The sequence below is a fragment of the Coptis chinensis genome, chromosome 1 (assembly GCF_015680905.1).
Source record: "Coptis chinensis isolate HL-2020 chromosome 1, ASM1568090v1, whole genome shotgun sequence".
Lineage (NCBI taxonomy): Eukaryota > Viridiplantae > Streptophyta > Magnoliopsida > Ranunculales > Ranunculaceae > Coptis > Coptis chinensis.
In genome coordinates, this window is record NC_141456.1 from 13,486,748 (window position 1) to 13,511,240 (window position 24,493).

The window sequence follows — 24,493 nt, forward strand, 5'->3', positions numbered from 1 at the left end:
GTCTCGATGACTGAAGTCACCATTGCATGAAACTTTCATCTTTACCCAAATAAGAAAAGAAAAAGAAATACATGAAACTAGCATAACCATTAACCACCATTTCATATTATCATTCACTAATAAACGGTCAGGCTACGTTGACACTCCTAAATGACACTCTAAATTGACACCCTTACTAAACACAATGATTTAATAGCCGATTTTTGATAGATATGATCTCCCCACTATGGATATGATATCCAAAAAAAATCAGCTCATTTCAATATGTGTAATTTTGTTAAAGTTGTGTTGAAGTTTGTAATTTTTTTAACGATCTATATTTTTTCAATTTTATAAATAAATTTGATAAGGCTAGATATGTCAAAATAAATTGAAATTTTGCAGACATGATCAACATGGTAAGAAGGCCATCTTCATCAAATATCAGCCATTAATTCATTATAGAAGTGAGGATTTTAGTAAGTGTGTCAATTCAAAGTGTCATTTAGGGGTGTCAACGTAGCCTGACCAACTAATAAAAAACCAGTATGCAATAAATTCAAAAGTCAAAGAAGGAAGCTAACACACTATTGTTTGTGTTAGATAACTTAAACTAATAATAATATTACGACCAAACTAATGTTCCACAACTGCCGGGATTTTAGAATAACACAATACACATTTCTTAAGTTTTTTAATTATCTATTGACTCTATTTGGCATGAATTTTCATTTGGTATTTCATTTGGTACAGCAGCTAGCCAGCTGCCAGCCGAGCACGGCGCAAGGCAGTCTCAACTCTCAACAGTAGGTGCCAAGGCTATAGGCCCAGTATATAATGGGCGTATTAATATTACTGCAGTCCAGTCTAAACTCCATTAACTTTATTTGCCAACTCTCTACACTCTACAGTGCCTACTGTCTACACTATTCAGTCTTCACCTCCAAATGCCATACTCTGCCATTTTCAAACCTCGATAATCTTCACAGAGAAAAGGGTAAACAACACTCACTCTTTCTTGATTCATTTCTGTTTTTATGCTTGTATGCACCAGTGCACCACCTCCATCATCACAACCAGCCAAATCAGACGGTGTATAGTTGAAGGAAAAGATAATGCTCACTTCTCATAAACATGTTCATCTTTCATAGTTTTGGTTTGGTGGGGTTGCCAAGATTGAATATTCGTTTGCATATAGGGTTTAAGGGTAATGTGGATTGGGCTGGGTTTATGGGTTGGTGTTTTTATTTTGCATTATTTTGATTGCCCTAAATTGTTGGCCCCAGTGTTCTTGTTATATAAATTCCTCCCTGACTGTAAAAGAAGAATAAAAGCAAGCAACAGCGTATCTTGATGATTTGAGATGAAGAACACTGCCTTCAGAAGCAGTAACGAATATACTTTCTAGATTACCCACTGACTCACTCGTACAAGCTAGGCGGGTTTGCAAGTCTTGGTCCAACACAATCCATGACCCTTACTTTCTGGCCCGTTATCAACCGCAGAATTACACTCAAAACAAGTGTTCCAGTTATGCTCTTTTAATTTATATTGTTGACACTAGTCTCTTCGAGTTTTGCTATGTGGAATATGATGGTAAAACACCCGCAATTACAAAGATTAATCACCCTCCAATTGAGTACAATACGTTTCCTGCAATTGTTGGTTCTTGTAATGGTTTGATTTGTTTATCACGGACTGTCTTTAGCCGTAATTGTACCGCTCTTTACATGTGTAATCCGGTAACACGGGAATGCATCTACCTTCCAAAATATGGGGACAGGGAGTATCTTCTGCACACTATGGTGAAAGGATTTTCTATACTACTACTATTGTACATACACCAAGAAGTGCAAACAATGCAGCCAAGAAACTGGCAACCTTTGCTTTAACTTTAGTACCTACTGTATGGTTTAGTATAGCTCCAATATGGTTGAAACATAACCTGGAGCAGGACAATGTAATTATTGGTTAACATAAATAAATAAGAATGATTAACAAAAAAAAAAAAAAAAATGGTGAAAGGATTTGGTTATAGTCCTACTAATGAGTACAAGGTTTTTGTAATATGCTGCACATATTGTGGTACAGATTTTGAGGGACAAGTTCTTGTTTATACTCTTGGTAAGGACACTAAATGGAGAAGGAACGGCAACGCCCCCTACTGGTTAAGGCACGACTATTCCTGTGTTCTTGTGAATGAAGCTCTTCACTGCCTGACCATGAGACTTTACTTCACTGATAATCAGATACTTGCGACAAAATAGTAGCGGTTTGATCTGGCGCATGAAGAGTTTCAAGTGATTCCATCACCACCTTGTTTTCGTCCTGTAAATCATTATTACCTAACTGAAAATCGCTTACTGGAGGAAACTCTATGGACCAAGATATATTTGGTTCATCAACATGATGGACACATTGATAATATGGATGTTGAAGGAAACCCTATGGACCAAGAAGTACAGAGTTGGAAGGTCGCCAGATGAATTTATCCAGTAGAGTTCTACTGTCGTACAGTGGCAACGTTGATATTTTTTCTTACTATCCAAAAACTGGAAGCCTAGGGAAAACTCACGAGTAAAAAGAGTCGAAGCAGGTCCTTACCTCAAGACTTGGGTATCTCTAAAGACCATCGGAGAAAACCCAATGAATAATCAGGAAGAATGGGTGAACCGGAAATCATTTTAGATGGGAAAGGGAAGCGAGAAAGGAACAGGTGATCTCATTACAATTATCTATTGATTGAGCAAACCATTCTTAATGATTAGTGTAAACTTTTCAAATCTAATCTTGTATTCCAAGTCGTGGAATCAAGTTCTTGTGTATCATTAGATTTCAAATCGATTCATACTCGACTTGTTCATATTGAGGATTGGTTGCCTGCAATGGCAACTCAATTTTTAATATTTAGAGATTACTTTTAGCCGTATATCCTCTTGGCAATTTATCCTCAATGCATGAATTCTGCGAAAGTGATCAGGATGATGTATGTATTTCTAAAAGTACTCGGTATGAATCAGGATGAGTACTCAGTACTCCCACCGGTTTATATTGCAAAAAGGTAAACCTTACAAGCCTCCCTAAGAGTTAGATCATTAAAAGGAGGCACACAAAGACGCTATAAGCCTAACATACCTAAGATCACTAGACATGCTACAATCAAACTCTAAGAAAGTAGAACTAGGAATCCTACTTCCTAGCCATGATTTCCTTTACAATCTTAGGATGATCTTTCCTAAGATAAGTCTGCGCTTTCTCATAGTTACAAAAGAAACCTTCGCAAGCACAACACACATAAGTGAGTCCCAAAGTGTCATCCCAAAACTCTTTTGTGTAGTCCTCAAGATGTCTCACCTTTTTGTTTTTGGTTAACGACTTAACCTTCTTCATCATTGCAAGTGTAGGCTCTATTTCTCCTGAAGAACGCTCTTGGATCCTTTTGCTTCTTTTTGGCTTCACAGTAGTCCATTGATTCTCAGAAGTCGCTGCATATTTTGATGTGCTCTTAGGCAATGCAAGCGTTGGAGCCCCTATATACGTATCCCCAAACAACTCAAATTCACTCTCTGAGAGATCGTCATCTACATCCTCATTTCCAACAACTAACCCTTCAAATATGTTTATTTCTCTATTATTTGGGAGTTGGTTAAGAGGAGTAACTCTTTGCTGGTGCCTTTGTATTGGTAGATCCAATATAGTAGGTATACTATCCTCTCTCGCTACCAAGTCTCCTGCTCCAACAGTAGTTGTTGGGCTTGTCCTCAGTTCCTTGCCTCTAACATTTGACTGATACCTGGTAGGCGTAGTCATATCTCCACCACCACCACCGGAACTGTTCTGTACTATGCTAACCTCTGCTTCCCCTGTAGCCACTGGATTATGCCTTATTACTATCAATAACAAGCTCTCCAGCCTCAGGAATAACCACTATAGCATTGTTAACTACAGGAGGAGAAGTTGCCACAATACTATGATTAGTATTGAGTTGTTGAACCGTTACCTGGGCAGTAGATTGTTCAACTCCCCTCACATGATTCTGATTTTCAACTTGAATGTGCGGAGTAGTAACTCCTTGTGCAGTGCCACTAGTCTGACCAGTAGAAATGTTTACAATAGCACCACTAGTAGTAGTGTGCCCTTCCATCCATGTGTTTGCTCCTTGTACTGATGTATCAGCCCCATTTATATTGCCATTAGTAGTTCTTGGCACCCAAACTGATCGCGAAGGTGGGGAATCCAGGCATTTTGCCGTTGAATGCCCAAAATGACAACATCTCGTGCATGAAGGAGGCTTCCATAGATATTCCACATCAACAAAAACATGTCTACCATGAAGCTTTAGCTTGACAGATTTTGGAAACTCAAAATCGAGGGGGATAGTAACACAAACCTTGGCAAAGTCGAGTCTTTTCTTTTGAGAAGTTGCACCATCCATACAAAAAAGTTCACTAATTAGATTAGCGAGAAAAGAAAGTCCATTTGAGATTACATGCGAAAAATCATTTTGAAGGAGAGACTGTCCCCATTTGGCACTAATAAAATCCTAAAGAACTTCTATTTAATGTTTTCCTAAAGAAAGTTGAGATTACAATTCCAAATAGGAACCCATATCTTCCACTGAGTCCATTGTGAAACAGACACGAAAGTTGAGGTTTTAGGTTTTGTCTTTACCGGCTAACCTATAATATCGACTTTCTAAACAATAAAAGAAGAAGAAGAAAAACACACACTTGAGGGTTGGAGATGGAGAAGCTGCCTTCAGAATCAGTATCAAAGATACTTTCAAGACTACCCACTGACTCCCTCGGACAAACTAGGCTCGTTTGCAAGTCTTGGTCCAACACAATCCATGACCCTTGCTTCCTTACGATCATCAACTTCAGCTGTACACTCAAAACAGAGACTCGGGTCACATCCTTCTCATTAAGAAGGATAATACCTGTCACCGTGAGCTTTACTACGTGGAATATGATGATGGTCAAAATCCTAAAATTACAAAGATGAATCACCCTCCAATTAAGTACAATCTTATCTATCCTGCAGTAGCTGGTTCTTGTAATAGTTTGATTTGTTTATCACAGACAGGCTACCTTTACTGGTGATTCTAGTCCTCTGTACGTGTGTAATCCAGTAACGCGGGAATGCATCAATCTGCCACCATATGATGACAACAATAAGTATATTTTTGGTGGAGATACTGCGAGAGGATTTGGTTATAGTCCATCTATACTAATGAATACAAGGTAGTTGTAATATTGCATAAATCATGGGATAGAAGTTCCCTGGGACGAGTTTACATCTATACTTTAGGTAAGGATACTAGATGGAGAAGGAATAGCAATGCTCCCTACTGGTTGAGGTGGGACTGCTTGAGTGTTCTTGTGAATGGAGCTCTTCACTGGATAACACAAAATCTTTATATACCAAAAAAGACGTTAATACTTGTGATAAGATTGTAGCGTTTGATTTGGCACATGAAGAGTTCCGTGTGGTTCCATCGCCACCTTGTCTTCGTTCTGGAAAGGTATACAACCTAACGAAGTTGGAAGGGTGTGTATGTGTGACTGAAGATTCTTATTTTGGACATTATAGACACATTAAGATATGGATATTGAACAATTAGAGCAGTAAGGAAACAGTGTGGAGCAAGAAGTACAACATTCATCGAGAAGCTCTGTCCAATGCATACAATCAAATTCTGTTGTGGTGCAATAATGACATTGCTCTTTTTACTTATGATCCAATAATTGGAAGCCTTGGGAAAATTCAGGATCACGAGGTACAGCGGGTAAGCAGAATTGAAATGGTTCCTTACATCAAGAGTTGGGTATCACTAAAGGCTATCGGAGAAAACCCAAGGATAATTGGGGAAGAAACTGAGAAAACCGGATATCATTTTGGATTGGAGAGGAAAGCGAAAAAGTACTAGTTGTACTATTCTTCTTCTGCTTTATCAAAATGCTTTTTGGTCCTTTTATCGAGTTTACTTCCAATATTTGCTTTGAGCTTCTTTGTTTTTCCTTCCAACACCATTTTGGGTTTTACTGATTATAACAACGTTATAGACAGCACAAGAAGGAACGTATCGGAGGGCAGGGAGCTAGAAATTAAAGAAGAGTGAACTGCAAATCAAACACACACTTTCTGATTTCAGCAGTGCCAAATGGAGCCTACGTGCCTAACTGTGGTGCTTTTCGATGTTGTATTAAGACTCAAATACTCAATAGCAGAAACGCGGACCGGATATAAAGTGGCAGAAACAGCCAGTAGCAGAAGTTCCTTTTCAGAAGTAAAATTGAGCAGACTTGAGGAGCAAGGCTGTGCTTGGAATGAAACAAAAGTTAGCAGACTGTATACATCAATTGACTGTCTTAAATAAAAGGCTTTGAGGGGTTATGATGTTATCATGGTATAAATCTCATTTCATGGTCATGTCATGGATGGTAAATTAGATTGAAATTTCTGCTTTAGCCATGGTGGCAAGGTTTTCACTAGATTCATCTGCAAAGTAGGTTAATAGGAAATGTGCCAGGGGATACCTAACTCATTAAAATTCAAACCAAGCACTAAATGCTATTTTCCCATGCCACTGATCGAGATATTAATGTTAAAAGGTACCTAGTGAATGTGAAAACCTTGTGGAGTTTTAGAATAAGATGTCCATACTGAAGAACAAACCTACAGAAATTAAGTACGAGAAAAAATCAAAAATCAAAAGGCAAAATAGCTGAGCTGAATCTCAAGTACAATGATATGCAGATGCCTCCAAGCAAGAATCATTAGAGATGAAAGTTACCTGATGAGGCTCCAAATCGGCAAAGCTCGTGAAATGATCGAACTTCCGGCGGTATAAGAGCTTCTCCACCTGCTAAAAACACTTCATAATGAGCTCCTAAGGTTGTCACCTGTGAGAATATGAGCGGCAGACTTTTTGTTTTCTTCCTAATCCCAAGTGTAGCTTTCAAGAAACATAATAACAGTATTTGATAGCACACCGATCACGTTGAGCAAATTGCATTGGCCAAGTAAGACAAATTCAGCCAAAGCCAACCTGAGAAAACTAGAGCTCTGCCAAGTTCACCCAAGACTTCTTTTTCCTTTTCACCACGTCAAATAGCTAAAAGTTGTCTGGAACAACAGGCACTCAGGCAGTGAGCTTTGTTTTACTAATTTTATCCATAAGAAGCATTTAGAAATACAATATACTAGACTTACCAAAAGCGTCCCTTTAGCTGGTATGAAGCATATTTATTTTCCATTGTGAAGAGCAGACCACAAAGATAGCAGATCGTTCACAACTTCATTCTACAAACTCTTGCTAAATAGTGTTCTTACATTTTCAGTACAAAAAAAAACCGTATACTTGAGCATTTTTATTCAACGAGAGGTATAAACAGAATCCAGAAAAGGACAATTTCAAGAACTGCAAAAGCTGTAAGCTTGTACATGCGATCAAAATTTTATACAAACATCTTGAAGCATGGCTAGTGTTAAGTTGTTTTAAAAAGGCCAACAAGAATTAAAAGTATTTTCTCAACAACTTTCAAGTAAATCTGTAAATGACAATTACATGGTGTACAAAGAATCTGATATGAAATGAGCCGACCAAAATTTCATCCGCATGTAATTTGGTTACATTTGGTTACGTCAATGAAGCTTAATGCAGCAGCAATCACATACTTGCATCAAAGACATTGCAGATTAAGCTGAAAGCGGTCTATTGTTTCTCATCTGTCTCAAGCCCCAATTTCTGCATATTATCCAACTGATGGTGAACAGGATTACCTTGACATACGACATCACTGAATATCCACTGACCCCGAGGAAGGAGCTGTTGCTTCTAATATCGTTTGTGATTCTTGCTCTAAACCTTCCATACTAGACGATCTACATGCAAAGTAGAAAACTGCACTCATCATAGAATCAATAAGCACCACAAATGAATACATAATCACCAGCAAAGGCCCTTCCCATATTCTCGAAGACCCATCACCGTAGCTCAAAGTCTTCACTCTATGCTCAAACAATCCCTCCACAAATGCCATCCCAATTGTCGATCCAAGAAATATCAAAAGACCTACTTGAGTCTGACCTTGAATAATAACACTAGACCGAAGCAAAGCTTGTGGGCCACAAACATCCTCCAAAACCGATATAACAATCGCAAGATTACAAATAATAATCACATTCGCAAAGATAATTGAAAACACAAACGCGATAACCATAGCAGGATAAATTTCCAACTCAGACGAAAAATGCAGTAGAGCAAACACATTGCAAACAGCAACAAGCAGAACGAGAAACAACGCTAAACAGCCCGCAACAATCATAGAAACCCAAACATAAGTACTAACAAGACGCCTCCATATCTTCAAAATAATCCCAAAAAACTTCCCCGTATAAAACTTGTTCCTCGAATAAGTACAATCTACCATATACACAACAGCCGCTTTGGATAACAATGAGAATGTAATGTGTAAAGGGACACTAAATATAGCCGTAAGTATAATCTCGGATAAACGTTGACATAAGTGTTTGATTAAATTACTCAAAGGAAGTCCACATGATTGTGCTACTAATAACAATCTAATAGTAAGTCTTTTAAAAAAAGACTGATCCACTAACACATTAGATAGAATAATAGCTGAAACTGGACATATTAAAAGTGCTGCAATTACCATAAAACCAGGGCAATTGTATCGTAGTATTCTAATCGTTTCTCGCAATATTTCCATTGCATTCATTGAATCAAACCGTTCGTTTATACTGAAACTTCTCCGTAGATTAGCATCCGGGGAGGCCAGCTCATTTTTCTCTTCGGAACTTCCATCCATTTTATTGTTGAGTGGTAAGCTGAAAATGTAGATCTACTTGTTACTTGTAATAACAGATTGGGAAAAACGTTAATCACGGCTTAAGAGATTCGATCACGAGTTTGGCACGGAGGTTAAATGGAAGAGGAATGAGAAAGTAGATGTGACATGTGATATGTGAGAGGAGAAATGAAGATTCTTCTTCTGCTTTCTGTCTTACTCGTGCTTTTTTCATTCGTTTTGGTCGATACGTTTTTTTTACACTTGTAGTTCTAGGAGAAAAATTAGTTTACACGTTTAGGATATTTGCAACCCATGTCTTACAGCATACTCCATAGTAGAAAACTTTTGGGTTAACTAGTATTATTCCCAGTAGATCTTGACAAGTATAACAAAAGACATCCAAAAATTAAAACATGACATACTAATGAAATCGTCACTTGCGAGGTTTTTTATCAAATTCATCTATTACTAACTCTATATCAACTTCGTTAGCAAACTCCATTTCCATGTATATAACCATGTAATCCGCAAGAAACTCGTCATCCATCTTGTTACAGAGTCATATTTTGACAAATTTCATAGTTAAAAAGGCTTGTTTAGCAGCTTGCTATGGAGATAGGAAGAGTCAAGACAAAATAAATCAATCTATCAATCAAATGATAAATAGTTGACTTTCTTGTTTCAACTAAAGCTCGACATAACTTAGAAATGATAGACAATTTCTAAAAACAATGATGACAAGTCACATCAAGCTTATAATGTTATAGTTGACTTCTCAAAATAAGTATTTTATTCTTCGTGAAGTCTTCACAATAATATTTCTCGGCGAGCTTGCAAATATCATCAATATGAAAGTGCTTAAAAGCATCTTTCGGGTCCAAAGCCGAACTAAGATAAAGAAGCTCCATTGCCTCCTCAGAGAATCTACTCTTCAACTCCACCAACTGGTAATCTCAGAGAATCTATTCTTCAACTCCACCAACTGGTAATCTATTACATCATTGAATATATCAACGTGGTAGTGGTGCTCAACTGTAATACAATCATTCTGCTGGCAAGAACGATGTGTACCCATCATATGATGAGAGCTCATATTAGGAATATCAATGTCATGCTTCTTGCAAAAAGAAATCACATCCCCAAGAAAACTATCTCAACTTGTTTCTCTAAACTCTTGAAGAAGCTCTTTCGTACTTGAGACTAAACCCATGACATTTAGAATGTCTTGAGACTTCACTTGCATGCAATAAATGAAACATAAAGACAAATTCAAAGTCTCTCATAGCAACATAAGAACCCTTAGCTTCCCCACGCATGGTGTTACTAGACCCATTATTCATGATGAGTTCAATAACCGTACAAATTGCATCATACATCTCCATCAAGCTACAAATGGATTCATAGTGAGAACTCCATCGAGTTTCTCTAGCTCGTTGTAATGTACAAACTTGATTAGCACCTTGTCCACTATTAAGCTCACCAATTGCTAACAAATTTTCAATTTTCTCTTTTTAAGCTTTCTCTAACTCTTTCTTCCTCTTAGGCGGAACATGGAGATTAACAATGGATGCCAACTTTGAAAAGAATAACCAAATATCGAAAACATCTTTAGAAGCCGCAACTAATACAAGTTGTAGTCGATGTGCAAAACAATGCATATAATATGCATAAGGACACTCCTTAAGAAATAGTGCTTGTAATCCATTCCATTGACTACGCATATTATTAGCACCATCATAATCTTGGCCTCTCGTATTTCCAATAAGCAAATTCCTACTAGCAAGAACTTAATTTGGAAATCTCTTTTTTCAAAGTTAATGCACAAGTGTCTTCAACACCAACAATTGCAAAAAACCTCTCTCTAACAAAACCATCACGATTAACAAATCTTATAATAATTGCCATTTGCTCTCTCTGTGAGTTATCTTGTGCTTCATCCACAAGGATACAAAATTTTGCATCACCAACATCCTCACGTATTTTCTTTCTCACATTTTCGGCAAATATATGCAAAAGTGCCTTTTGAATACAATGTGAAGTATACATGGCATTTCCCGAACAATTACCTACTATTTCAGCAACTTTCTTGTTCAACAATTTTGAAAACTCGAACATTGCAAAGAAGCTTCCACAATTCCTTGATTTCTTTGACTCATCATGGCCTCTAAAAGGAAACCCTTGTAGTGCAATCATCTGAATACATTGAACAACATTTCGGAGTAGGATCGATTATTTGCAATCGCTTCATTAGAAAGTCTATTGATAACACTATCTATATGTCGAGAAGGATTCATTAGATTATCACAATACAATGTTGCCAACCTATGTGGAGAACAAAGACCACCTTCATGTTTCAAAAAAGGACATTGCTTCCCACTGTTAACTTTCTTCCAATTTCGAAACCTATTAATGGTAAACACTGGATGCTTCGGAGGATTGGTTTCAAAGAGAAAACAATAGAAACAGTATGCTCTATCCTTGTGGAGTGAATACTTTAGCCAAGGAAATAGTTTGTACCAATTAGTATTTAACCGACGTCCTTGCTTTCCAAACATAGTCAATGGATAATTTTTTTCGTTCTCATGAGCCGGTCGACAAGGTCCCATTCTAAGATAAGCTACTCGGACTTCATCACGTTTGTTAAGAGGGTATTCATATATAGTAATACGTTTACCTGGATCACGTTCAAATAAAGAAGTGACATAAGTTTTCATATAGGTGTAACTTCTTGAGCTTTGGAAGAATGTTCAACTCCAACTCTTTGGACTCGAGAGGAAGGTTCAACTCTTTTAATTTCGACAACTTGAACTTTGGTAGTACGTTGCTCATCCCCATCAAGTTTTGAATTATCAAGAATAGATGTTGAAGTTTTGCCACTTTCTGGTTTATCATCATTTCGCTTATAGAACGATAGAAGAGTTAATGATTTTTTGGGCGCTTGATGATGCGACATTGTAACCTGAGATATTAAATAATTATCGATATACAATAGATAGAGAAAATAATTATCATTGGGCGTTATCACATCATCCACACAATCCAAAATTTCTAATGCATAAAAACAAAATCCAATTCAAACAAATAGTTCTATTGGTGTCACTAAATCCCTAGACAAATAAACAAATTCATATAAACAATTTAAATAAATTGGTGTCTTAACTAAACTAATGTCTAATGCACAAACATTTAAACAACTGAACAAGTATCATAATAAGTTAATAAATTGAGAATAATTGAACTAAAAAATTTACCTTATGAGAATAATAAGAGTTTGCAAGAGTCGAAGAAGTGAAGAACCGAAGAAAAGAATAAGCAAATACTGAAATACTCCCAAGAGGCCAAGAACGAGGAAGAATAACCGACAGTCAGAGAGTGTGAGATACTGAGATACTACCCGTTAGTGCCATCACCTGAGAGTTTAGACTTCAGAAGTTCTGAGTTACCCGAGAGTTTCTCTCTATTCGTTGTTGTATTTCTAAATTTCTAACTTCCTAAGTGACTGGGCTCAATGAGTCAATGGGCTGGACTAAGTTTGTTAGCCTTAAATTTCTATTTTGAACACTACTACTTTTTTTTTTACGAAAGCTTGGGTGTGTTGCAGCCCACCCCCGCCCCTGCTATGAACAATTTTAATATCCATTGTTGGAACTTGGAACCAACTATGTTTATGGTATCGTGACATGTTTTAGTTGCATTGCAAAACCTGACTTCAACCACATAAAGATGCCGCACATGACTCAGACACGAGTGGAGATGGACATGGTGAATGAAAACAAGTTATTTTGGCTCATTCATGTTAGTCCCTACCTGAACATATTGAAATAGTAAAGCTCGACAGTAATGTAATGACGAATGTTTCTACTTACTTGTTTTTATATATTAGGATTTTTCTATTGAAAAAACACCCGTGGCGCAATTTGTAGCGTGCATATTTATTACCAATAATTGCACTGGGATGTAACTCAAATATGGTAGAACACCAACACAGTTGTTATTTTCTTTGTTTTCTTGCTAAATTGAAAATTTTATCCATATATCTGAACATATTGAAGTATTGAAGCATGAGTTTTGTACAGTAATGTTAATGTGGATGTAAAGGAATCCCATCAATTACGTGATGTGCAAGCACAACGATTACATTTATAATCGTGTATGGTCTATAGTGTTTTGAAACATCTTATTTGATAAAGTTTAGTTATGATGCTTTGTAGCAAACGAAAACTCGCAGCTCAACTTCTTAGACACTGGCGAAATATTTATTTTTTAGTGGAGCCTTATAAATAGTTAGCTCAATCCAAATGCATTTCATATCGTTTTCCTACCTTACGACACTGCTAACAATTACTATGGATTTGTTAGGCTGTCCTTTGTGTTTTTCTCTCATTAAATTTCAGTTCTATTTCGATGTCCTTAGTTGAAGTCATTGTAGACAACTGTTTTTTATATTGTGCTTTGTCATGACCACAGTTTGTTCTGAATTTAATTGATTTGTTGTATTTGTTAGTTTCCTTTTTGTTATTAATGTGATATTTTCTACTTTAACCCTCATGATTAGTTTGACATCACCCTCTTTTACTAAAGGATCCCAATAATGAGAAAATGCCTTCTCTCTCTCCCCCCCCCCCTCATATGTTTGTCAATTGGAATATAATGATACATTTTTTAAAGACCCAAACTGATTTTCTGCACTTTTTATGAAATTGTGTTCCCAAATTAACGCAAATAAATCTTCTTCTTATTTGGAACTAATGTTTTGTTTTTAGGATTTTTTAGTATTACCCCCCTACTAGATGAGCCAATTAGGATTTCCCCCAACTAGATGGGGAAATTAGGGTCTCCCCCCTGAGTACACACAAAAAAAAAAATATCAACTTGGGTTGACCGTATTTTTTTTAGTATGTACTTAGGGGGGAGACCCTAATTTCCCCATCTAGTTGGGGGAAATCCTAATTGGCTCATCTAGTAGGGGGGTAATACTAGTTAACCCTTGTTTTTATTATCTACCAACTAACCATTATGGAAAACCCCTTGAAATTGATATTAATGTCCCACTTTTGTTGTTGCGCATGCGTATGAATGAATATTCACTAGTAGGATGTCTCTTGAGATTAAGCTATGGTTCATTTCATTTTGCTTAAAATCATTGGTTGGGTTATTATTTTCGGTTGATCATGCATCTTCAAATTCATGCTGTTAATGTTTTGTTTGCTTCAGGGTACTTCTATTGCAGCCCTACAGCTTGCTTTGTAGTTGGAGTTTGGATTTGACAATATTCTAGGTACTCTTTTTTAACATGAACTATAATTTTTTCCCCCTATTATATAACGTTGGACTTTATCTAAACACCTTTAAAGAGGCGCACCTGAGTTGACAAATGTAGCTTGAGCCACCAGCACATAGAGGCGTGGGCGAGCTAGCCGTGCACCACGTTTTTATCCTAACCCCATTCCTCATCTGTCATTTTTAGCTTGCTAAGCCTATCTGGTGTCCATCCGCCTCCAACCATGATGCAACACCTACGTTCTCCTAGCTGCTCAACTCCGAGCCATCATCCTCAACTTCCACCACCTCCTTCACCCTATCAAAACAAGAGGAAGAAAAAAGATGTTCGTTACCCATGTTTTCTCTGTCAAACAAATTCGTCCTTATCAGTATACAAACAACAATCAAATTAATTCAATCAAACCTTTTTATCTTCTCAACAGAAAAAAGAAACCCCCAATAAAATTGCTTAACGTGTTTTTTTCATGAAAGCTAATTTCTTCTTTTTAAATCACGAAGAAGAAGAAGAAGAAGAAGAAAGCAAGTAACAAAAGGTAAGAAGACTGTTTCTTTCATTACTTATTCTTATTTGATTCATTATTTCATGTTTGTCAATTGGGAATGTTATTTTTTTTTTCTGCATTTTTTTATTTATTTAATGGGGTTTGAAAATTGGATCAAAGAGAACATCAAAATACTTACAAATTGTAGCATTCCGAGGAAATTTGTAGAAGTTACTCTTCACAAACGAAAGTTACTGAAGCAGAATTCCTTACTCTAGAATAATTTGATTATCAGGAGATTTACTTTGGGTGTCCATTTGCGTAATACCCACTTTACGAGTCATCTTCAGGCACACCTACATTCTATTGTGGTTAAAGAATTTCTAATGCTAGAATCTTAGAGGAAGTTTGATGCTCTGTATTCACAAGTCGAGGAGGGGATGCGATGCCTGATTATGTAAACATAAGGCTTAGGTAGGCAATAAAAAGAAAATAAGGACTAGCCTATATTTTAATATTTACTTGTGTGTTAAATGCCACTCTCTTGCTGCTGCCTTGAACTTAGGTAGAGTAAATTGCCATCGTGTTGTTTGCTGGAAGTCTTTATTCTTAGAATTGTGTAACAACCCCCTCCTAGTATATACCTATTACAATGTGAAGTTTGTGGGTTATGGTTGGCTTCATACCCTTTTCGTCTTAAAGTCTTAACGCTTAAGGATAATATGTCCCCGTGAACTCACTTGAAGAGACAAGTTACAACTAAGATTTCAAGATTCAGGATTGAAATTCTCGAAGAGGGGCTACAAAGAGGTATATTGACCTTTGGGACCTTAGGACACTCTAGCAGATTGATGGATGCTCCAGCTTTGTAAAATTGTTTTGTTTGAGAATTGGATAAAACCAATGTTCCGCATATTGTCCACTAATTAATATTGCGAGCTTATAATTATTAAGTTCGGCGAGAACTATACCCACCTAGCTTTGAGCTTAGCTCACCCAGATTTTTTAATGGTGTTTCGATTTGAGAATCACAAGGACACGGTAATTTTCGGAAAGGTGGCTTATTTATACCTAACTCAAGAATATTGCACTAATGCTTTTAGGTTTTGGTTATGGAAGTAGAAACTTTGAAGTAAATTGCGAGTAGGAGAGCTGCGATTAAAATTAGCTTTGCATTTTGATTCCTTGGTTTTTCCTGACAAATATTACCATTTTATTAGTGTCATTATGATAAATGATTGAGTGAATCATAACCAGTTGGTGTTGTAGAGACTGAGTAAGTTGGAGAAATAGCAATATATATGGAGCAGTTGAGGCATCATATAATATTGTGCTGCAAAAGCTTTTGGTGAGTTGAAAAGTATCGATAATGGTTTAATTTTTAAAATCTAATGAAATAATTAAGAAACGTGTTGCAATTGTACATCTTACTACTATGTTTTCATTGCGGGGGCTGAGATACTTTGACCACAATGTAGAAGCTGGGCAGTGTGTTATATTTGATATCCCCATAATTTAATTTATAAGAAAAGTGGTAGTGGATAACTTAATTCTTAATAACTTACCAATGGAGCATAGAATCTAACTATTGCTTATGGACAAGTAAAAAGGTCTGATCATAAGCGTAGTTCAGAGTTGATATGCACGCACCAAATGGAATTACATAGAGCATGAGCTTCAAGACATGTCGGTTCTACAGGTAGGGGCAAAGGTGCTACTACTTCTATTGGTCTTAGGTTTGCAAGTAGAGCATTGGATATTGAAGAGGTTTGAAACATTGCAGGAGGAGAACATGGAAATGGAGGTGTTGGACTGTTGGAAGTAGTCGCAATATGACTGGATGTTTCGTAACATAATGCACTAACATTTATCGCTCTATTTCATTCTTTCGAGGAAGGACAAGGTAATGTCTTTAATTTCTTATTCCATTCTTCTCTCATTTTTTATTTTAATTTGAGAGTTGCATATGGAGTTAATTAATGGGGATTAATGATCTATCATTGGAGTGCTTGGTCTAAGCTTTTTAAGTGTATAAGTTGAACCAAATGCTTTAAGATAATTAAAGACAATATTGATGGCTTAATCATATAGGAACATGGTTCATGATAAACAGGCGGTTCACTATATAATTTTGTTATATTTGTATAATCTTGTTCATTGAATTATAATACCACTTAATGAGATCTAGCTTTTTCAGTTGCATCTCTAACTTTAGGAAGACTAGGAAGTTTATCCAGGAGGTTGTGGAATATTCGTTATTTCTGATTTTTTGATTGTCATCTTACATTCAAATAGACACAGAAGTTGATGGGTAGTGAATAACACATGGCAATGAAGTTAATCGAAGGAGAAGACTGAGGCAACCCAAAGCAACACTAAGAGGACTCGGTATTTGAAACAAAAAGGTCAGTATACGTTTCTGAATTTTGGTTTCGATACTTGAAGGCTCTTCAAGCTCAAACAATTGTGGCTTTAGAGGAATAGCAAGAGAGGTCTAATTTGTAATGTCCAGCTTACTTACACTTAGTTATAGTGGCGGACTACAGCATGAACTGACAACCATATTAATTTGGAGTGGTGTTTATTTTATTTCATTACATCGATGTGGATTGCCTTGCGAAATAACAATAGAGCTTTTCCACGCATTTGTATTTCGACGTGTTACTTTGTTGTCCCAGGTGGAATTTAGTTTTTTACCCACTGGGAAGACATTATGATGAAGAAGAGTACCAATATATAGAATTCAGATTTTGCAAATAAGTTATATTATGTGGGCTTAGCTAGCAAAATGATACAATGATAGATACATGTAACGACTTGACAATCACTGACACATCAAACCCTAATGGTTAATGGTAAAATAGTGATTAAGAATTATAGAAAGCAGTCCGATTGAAACGAACGATGAGGAGAGTATAAGCTTTCACTAAATGGAAGCACTTAAAGGGTATGACAAGATTTGTTTATTACCAATGTTTTTATATGTGAGTTGATAGTTGTTAAGAATTATTTGACCATCACATTGACTTTGAATTTCTTAAAAAAAGTGTGTGAAGGATTTTGGGAGACTTCTTCATCATATTGATACATTTTAGAGGTGGAGACAAGCACGTATTGAAGCACTACCTTTATGGGACAAAGACACAAAACGGAGATGATGCAGTCCCTAACAGAAATTGTACATGTTAGAAAATATTGGCATGTACTCATTTTCTTAAATAGAGTTGCTGCAAGTACTGTAATTAGCCAATAGCATTGTAGATTTGTTTTGTCCAACTTCTAAGCTTTATACTATTAAATTAATTTGGCTTACATCTATGTATTTCTATAGTTGTATACGAACGATACTATTAATGTCTGTGTGATGTACTTTTGAGTTGCCAACCATCCCCAAAATACTGATGATATCTCCTTGCTTTCCCTTTTGTTTCCAGAAGAAAATGATAGAACAAAAAATAAAAGTTATTGTACACTTGCAGGATCAATAGAGACTGTTTTGCACAATTACACTTTAGGAAGGCCAACCATATTTTCTTACAGGGAGCTCAAGAAGTGATGGGAGCTCAAATGTTGTATCTTAAGGGAATTATCATAATGTAGACAGATAGAGTTGCTACTCTATGCTAAAAATTGAACAAAGTATTTTGGAGACTTTGGTTGCAGCCATAAAGTTTCGTAAATGATGTTCACCAACACAGGGCATGAAGATGATTCATTTCGCAACTAATGTGGCAACACATTTTGGAGTAGCCTACGTCATTGTAATTTACATATGAAGTGTGAAGTGCATATTTTATCCTGTAAACATGATCTTTAATATTAAAATTATAAAATTTGGTGTATGGGAATGTAGAGCTTGGTTTTGTATAACAGTCCAAATGAAATTCAGAGGACTCTCGGGTAAGATAAGGATAGACGGAGAAAAATATCTGAATTTAATTATGGGGATACTTTTTTAAGTCTTTTGGGAAGTAGAAGCCTTATATGGGAAGTAGAAGCCTTATATAGTATAGAGGATGTATGATGGGAGTTGCCACCTAAGGTGTAGTTGAAACCTTTAGTATGTTAGAGGAGTTAACTAACAAAGTCTTCTACATCAAGCAAAATACCTAAAAGATCCCAGGGCGTATGCCCCGGCCCAAAACCTAGTAATGTTAATACGAATGTTTCTAATTGAAAGAGTCAAATTAATGTAGAGGTAGTATTTGTTCGACTGAACTCGGTTATGTCGAGCTGCCAACGTATTGAGTTTTTTAGTGAACTCGAATCAAGTCGGACGTAGTTCGAGCTTTTGATTGGTTGATTGGAAGGGATATGGAGATAGATGATCGAGAAGATAGAGAATTGGTCCTCTCTCGAGAATGGAGAAGACGCCTCCTTTTATAGGCGTTGATCCCCCTTTTGCGCTGTCTTGATGATTGCTTTTACTCCTTTCGTTACGAAGTAATGATCTTTCATTAATGATGTTGTTGACTAGCTTGCAGCGGTTACATTTCCTAGGTTGTTTGGACGACCTGACCTTAGGTTATATGCATGACCTGCTTGTAGTCTGGACACGTGGTCTGCCACGAGTGGTTGAGAGTGGAGGGTACTGACACAGCCCCCTTTCTTTGTATCACTGTTTGTAGAATAGTGGTGTAAAGAAAGATAATAAAGGAGATCGCGTGTCTTACTTGGTTAAAAATGGAGATTGTTACGAATTGAATTTTCTATGTTAGTAGGCTAGATGTCGTTTGTTGCTTAGAGCTTTGTTGTGAGTTGATGTGGTAGGTCCTACGTCGTAGCTCATAGTGCGTAGATCGTAGTTTGTAGATTTGATTTGACTGATAATTAGCCTTTGAGTGGTAATTACAGTTGAATTAAGCTTAACCATATCAGAGGCCTTAAGTTAATTTGTGGTCCTTTTGGGGGTACCGTGGATTGGATTTGACTGATAATTAGCCTTTGAGTGGTAATTACAGTTGAATCAAGCTTAACCCTAGCGTTGGTGTTAAGTTAATTTGTACGCATTTTGGGGGCGATTTTGTTGGTAGTTAGCTTTTTGGGGGCGTCACTATAGTTGATAGCTAGCCTTTTGGGGGCGTCACTATGGTTATTAGTCTTGAATTGACTGTATGTTGCTAGGCCCAGTTTTGGAGCTTTGAGCGGCCAGGTTAGAGATGGTTGTAGCTATCCCCCAGTTTGTAATAAAAGCAACTCTTTGTGGGTGTTAATGTTGTTTAGCCCCAGTGTTTGAGCTTGATTGACATGTTTAGATGGCAATAACTTGTCCTAGTTCGGAGATGGTTATGGCTAGCCCCCCAGCTTGATTGGCTTGCAATAAACTGCAAGGGAGTGAATTTCCATTTTGCAATTCGAGCGACTCACTGGTTTGTAGTATATGCGAACTGTTAAGGAGGGAACTATGTGCTTTGAATTGTTATATCTGATTCGAGAACACTTAGATGCTTCTCGATTTGGAATTGTTGATTCCTTGATTCGACAAAGTATTATTTCCCCTTGATTTGTTATTTCAATTGATGATGGATATGCTGGCAACCTTTTGTAAGTGGTATAACTCCATGGCGAGCGAGATTTTTAGATTGATTGACATCATCGATGCGAGATTTGTGGTGTGGTCAGTCTAGGACAACCTGGAATATTGATGTTCGTTCAAGCTCCAGTGAACTAATGACAACCTGTGTACAACCTGAACTAACAGTGATTGTGTTCAAGTTGAACTGATAGTTGTAATATTAGTTGCTTCTTCCAGGTTGTAGACCTGCTCTGACCTGACTTGAGGATGACTTGATCTGAGGACGACCTGACCTGAGGATGACCTGAGCTGAGGATGACCTGATCAGAGGATGAGCTTATCTGAGGATGACCTGATCTGAGGACAACCTGACTTAAGGATGAGCTGATCTGAGGATGACCTGCTCTGACCTAACTTGAGGATGACTTGATCTAAGGACGACCTGACCTGAGGATGACCTGAGCGGAGGATGACCTGATCAGAGGATGAGATGATTTAAGGATGAGCTGATCTGAGGATGAGTTGATCTAAGGACGATCTGACTTGAGGATGACCTGATCTGAGGGTGACTTGCTCTGACCTGACTTGAGGATGACTTGATCTGAGAACGACCTGAGTTGAGGATTACCTGAGCTGAGGACGACTTGATCAGAGGATGATATGATCTGAGGATGACCTGACTTGAGGATGAGCTGATCTGAGGACGATCTGACTTGATGATGCGTTGATCTGATTGACGACCTGGCTGAGTGATGCAGGAGGATCTGAGTAAGATGATGCTGAGTTGTCAGATTGCACATTGATGGTACTAAAGTATCATGAGTTGGCGGATCAGTGCAAAGATGGCAAGTAATCGTGATATTTAGCTAATTGGAGTAAGTTTGGATGCGTTTTGGTATTCTAGCCATAACTTTGGCTACAGTTGTCAGAATCACGCGTGTGACCCCAATTCGGAAAGATCTCACCGGCATGCACGCTGTCACCACTTAGTTCCACTTTGTGGTGGTCATTTTCGAGGTCAAAATCCACTATTTTCTCTTGAAAATTCACCTTTTCTGTTTTTGTCCGACCTGAGCAGATGATGCGCTGATCTGATGGACGACTTTGCTAAGGATGACCTGGCTTAGGACGACATGACTGATGACGACCTGGCAGAGGTCTTTGCATGAGATCTGGCTGAGGTTTTGATATAGCTCTATGATGAGTTGTGTTGGTGTGCGCTTCTCCTCATTGATATAGGTCTATAGATTAGTATACTCTAAAATTTTTGTTTGAGATTGGTTGAACCAACGTTTTAGTTGACCTAGTAAGGAGCGACCTGTAGAGGTACTATTTGAGTGGACTCGGTTACGCAAAACGATTTTTATATCGAAATTTCGTAACATTTAAACTAGTAATAAATGTATTGTCCATTTGTCAATATTTATGTGCGAGAATATAATAAGTAGTCATCTTCATTTCTCCATTCTCATCTGCAGACTAATCTCTCTCTTCTCTTCTCTTCTCTGTTAAAAAAAAATGGCAACAGAAAATCTAAGTAGTTTCTGTTCCATCCTAAAAGAATCAAGAAAACTAATATCATCTCATTCCCGCCATTTCCTAGCACTATCAGTCCTCTTCCTCCTCCCACTTTCCTTCTCTCTAATCGCATTCCCCACTCTTCAATCCACCATAACAAACCCCGTCACAACCAAACCCCAAACTCTCCTCCGTTACAATCTCCATACTTTACAACGTTTCCCTGCTTTCTTCTCTCTTCTTTATACTTTTATCCTTATTTTATTCACTCTTTCTGCTTCTGCTTCAATTACTTTTAGTGTTTATCATGCTTTCTATGCTCGACCTGTTAAGCTTGTTTCTGCTCTTGCCTCTTTGTCCAATTCCTTTTTTCGATTATTTGCTACGTTTTTTTGTGGCCAGGTTATGGTTTTCGCTGCTTTGATTGTTCTGGGCTTGGTTTGTTTTGGAGTGGTTAGAGGATTTGAGTATTTGGGTTATGAAATTGCTGATTTTAAGGTTGGGTATGTGATTGGTGTTGGACTTTTGGGATTTGTATTCTTTTGTTTACAGGTGAATTGGGTTTTAGCACCTGTGATTGTAGTGGTTGAATCGAGTTGGGGGTTGGAACCGTTGCGGCGGAGCGCGTATTTGGTTAAGGAGATGAGGTGGGTGGTGGTTTGTATGTTGTTGTATTTTGGTGGGATTGGGTGGTTGTTTGTTTGGGGGAGTTGGCAATCTTCAGTTGGTGAGGGTGTTTTGAGGGGGGTGATGTTTGTAGTGCAGACTGTTTTGGTTTCTGCGGCTTTGACAATGATGATGTTGCATTGTGTTGCGGCAAATACTGTGTTGTATATGTATTGTAAAGCTTTGCATGGGGAGCTTGCTGGGGAGATTGCGGAGGAGTTTGCTAGGGAGTATGTGACCTTGCCTTTTGATGATGAGAAGGTTCCTCATCTTGTTTCTTTTGTTCATCCTTGAAGAATGCGAGGTCGGTGCTTGATACTTATTATTGTGCTTCAGTATTTGTTTCTTCCTTTTTATGTACTTGTAAGTTACTATGTGAATCAATATGAACTTCAATGTTGTGTATGTTAAGAAAGATTATACGTATTTGCATTGAGTGGTTTTGGATTGCGTTCTGCTTGAAATCATTAGGTCCGTATCACTTTGCAGTTAAGTTGTTAAAAGAGTGAACTGGTTGGGCTTCTAGCCAAGTTAAATCTCCATTCACAAGTTTACAAATCTCACTAACGAGGAATGAAAGAGATGGTAACCCGCTGAATCAACCTATTGTAAATTTATTTTGTTCTACTCTAAAAGCTCAATGCAGCAAAGTAGGCTACAAACTTCACAAATCACATCAGGTATCTGCATTGAAAAGATGCATACCCTACCAATACTAGACGTAAAAGAGCAGTTTAAGTGTATGGTGAGATTTTGGATATCGTTGAAATTCTTGATACGGTTAGGAGCAATGGATGTGATTGGCGTTTATCATTGTTTCGAAAAGCTAGATTCTTCTTGAATCTTGTATCCTCCAGAAGTTCATATAAAACCTCCATTAATCTTGTGGGGAAACATTGATAAGGAGTCAGATAGGAGTGCTGAATAGCCTATGTGATTGCAATGTGTGAGTGTGTCTCCTCCCTCTCCCTAAAAAATACCTTAGTTTTTCTGAAAGGGATGATTGCTACAACAGTACTGTTGATGAAGTAGAATTCCCAGCTGTTGTGGGGAACACGAACACTTGTGGTTTTTTCTCCCTCCACGTCTAGTTAACTGAAGTATCCATTGGGATTTGGGACACTTTCAGGAAACAGTTTTCGGTACATTTGTATCAGAAGGAAGTTCAATGACTAAGAAATTGATGGATGGCCTTTAGGATGTGAACTGTTCACTAGGCAAATGTGAACAATCCAATATTGTTCGTCAGTGAGGAATTACCTATTCTTGGTTCTTTTTGTGCTATCTACCTTTCATTTTCACATTTAGCCTACTTTTAAGGGTGGTTGAATCTGGGTGCACCCAATTCCCTATTAAGTTACTATACAATGATGCATTTCTCAGTTACATGCTTGCGGTTGTCAGTTGATATCAGAGGGAAAAGCACTTTTTAATTATTGTTTATGTTAATTTTTAAGAGTTGTTTATCAATGACCTTCTACAATGCAGCTTTTGAGTTTGCTTTGCGGTGCTTCTTCTTGAGTGCTCTACTGCGCTAGAGCATGTGCACTTAGCTTAAGATGTCTACTTATCTATAAAACTTTTGATCTTTTATTACCAGGTCTAAACTTTAAATACGTTGTTATAGTTCCAAACTTACACTATGACATATACTCCAGGAATTTGGACGTCCAGGAACGGGGAAGCATGAAGCTGATGCCAGATTTATAGCTTCAACAGAGCACAAACTGCAAACTCTGATATCATATCAATCAAGAGATTCTATATCATGTCACATGGTGAACTCAGAAAAATGTCCACCTGACTCAAAGGAAGCTTTGTACCATGACTCGCATAGCATCAAAGATTCCAGTCCAGTATATTGAAAATAAAACAAATCCTTTTTCTTTTGTTCTTATTAACTCAAGCCTGTTTATTATTGATATACTAAATCTGAAGAAGTTACAATATAGAGAGGGGAGTTGCGTGACAGATGCAGACACATAATACTCTCTCCTTTTCTGTTTAAACACCACCAAGTTTGCGTTTACATTTTCTGTATCGAACATACAGCGTTCTACTGAAGGCAAAACCAATTCGAATCTCTTCTCTTCTGCTTCAGAATCACATTTACTATATATTTCTTTTATCGTCTGCATTTTGCTTCTTGGCATTTGTAGGCATTCTGTTCCTACTTTGTTTATTTTTATATATAATTGAGAAAAGGGAAGAAAATATCTGATTCAGAAAATAAT

The 24,493-nt window shown here is 37.3% G+C and overlaps 4 protein-coding genes and 1 long non-coding RNA gene across 7 annotated transcripts; 3 read left to right on the forward strand and 2 right to left on the reverse strand.

Moving 5' to 3' along the window:
- Positions 1-1,113: 1,113 nt before the first annotated feature.
- Positions 1,114-6,656, forward strand: LOC147522296 (F-box protein At3g07870-like). Its single transcript, XM_086567468.1, has 4 exons — positions 1,114-1,205; positions 1,349-1,864; positions 5,061-5,178; positions 5,318-6,656. Exons 1-4 carry the CDS (start codon positions 1,114-1,116, stop codon positions 5,600-5,602), a joined length of 1,011 nt encoding a protein of 336 aa, XP_086423594.1. The 3' UTR covers positions 5,603-6,656.
- Positions 6,657-7,403: 747 nt separating this feature from the next.
- Positions 7,404-9,071, reverse strand: LOC147522297 (uncharacterized). The gene has a single exon (XM_086592585.1). It carries the CDS (start codon positions 8,811-8,813, stop codon positions 7,779-7,781), a length of 1,035 nt encoding a protein of 344 aa, XP_086448711.1. The 5' UTR covers positions 8,814-9,071; the 3' UTR covers positions 7,404-7,778.
- A 1,500-nt stretch (positions 9,072-10,571) lies between these two features.
- On the reverse strand, positions 10,572-10,988 carry LOC147522298 (uncharacterized). The gene has a single exon (XM_086567473.1). The coding sequence runs from the start codon at positions 10,986-10,988 to the stop codon at positions 10,572-10,574; it is 417 nt and encodes a 138-aa protein (XP_086423599.1).
- Positions 10,989-13,971: 2,983 nt separating this feature from the next.
- On the forward strand, positions 13,972-17,918 carry LOC147522299 (uncharacterized). 3 transcript variants are annotated; one of them, XR_015212948.1, is made up of 5 exons: positions 14,052-14,073; positions 14,583-16,259; positions 16,344-16,463; positions 16,856-16,965; positions 17,608-17,918. It is a non-coding gene; the product is annotated as an uncharacterized LOC147522299 (long non-coding RNA). The 3 variants fall into 3 exon arrangements; XR_015212949.1 differs by having other exon boundaries at positions 14,059-14,073; positions 15,830-16,259; XR_015212947.1 differs by having other exon boundaries at positions 13,972-16,259.
- A 3,582-nt stretch (positions 17,919-21,500) lies between these two features.
- LOC147522300 (uncharacterized) lies at positions 21,501-24,362 on the forward strand. Its single transcript, XM_086592626.1, has 2 exons — positions 21,501-22,563; positions 23,918-24,362. Exon 1 carries the CDS (start codon positions 21,594-21,596, stop codon positions 22,551-22,553), a length of 960 nt encoding a protein of 319 aa, XP_086448752.1. The 5' UTR covers positions 21,501-21,593; the 3' UTR covers positions 22,554-22,563; positions 23,918-24,362.
- Positions 24,363-24,493: the final 131 nt, after the last annotated feature.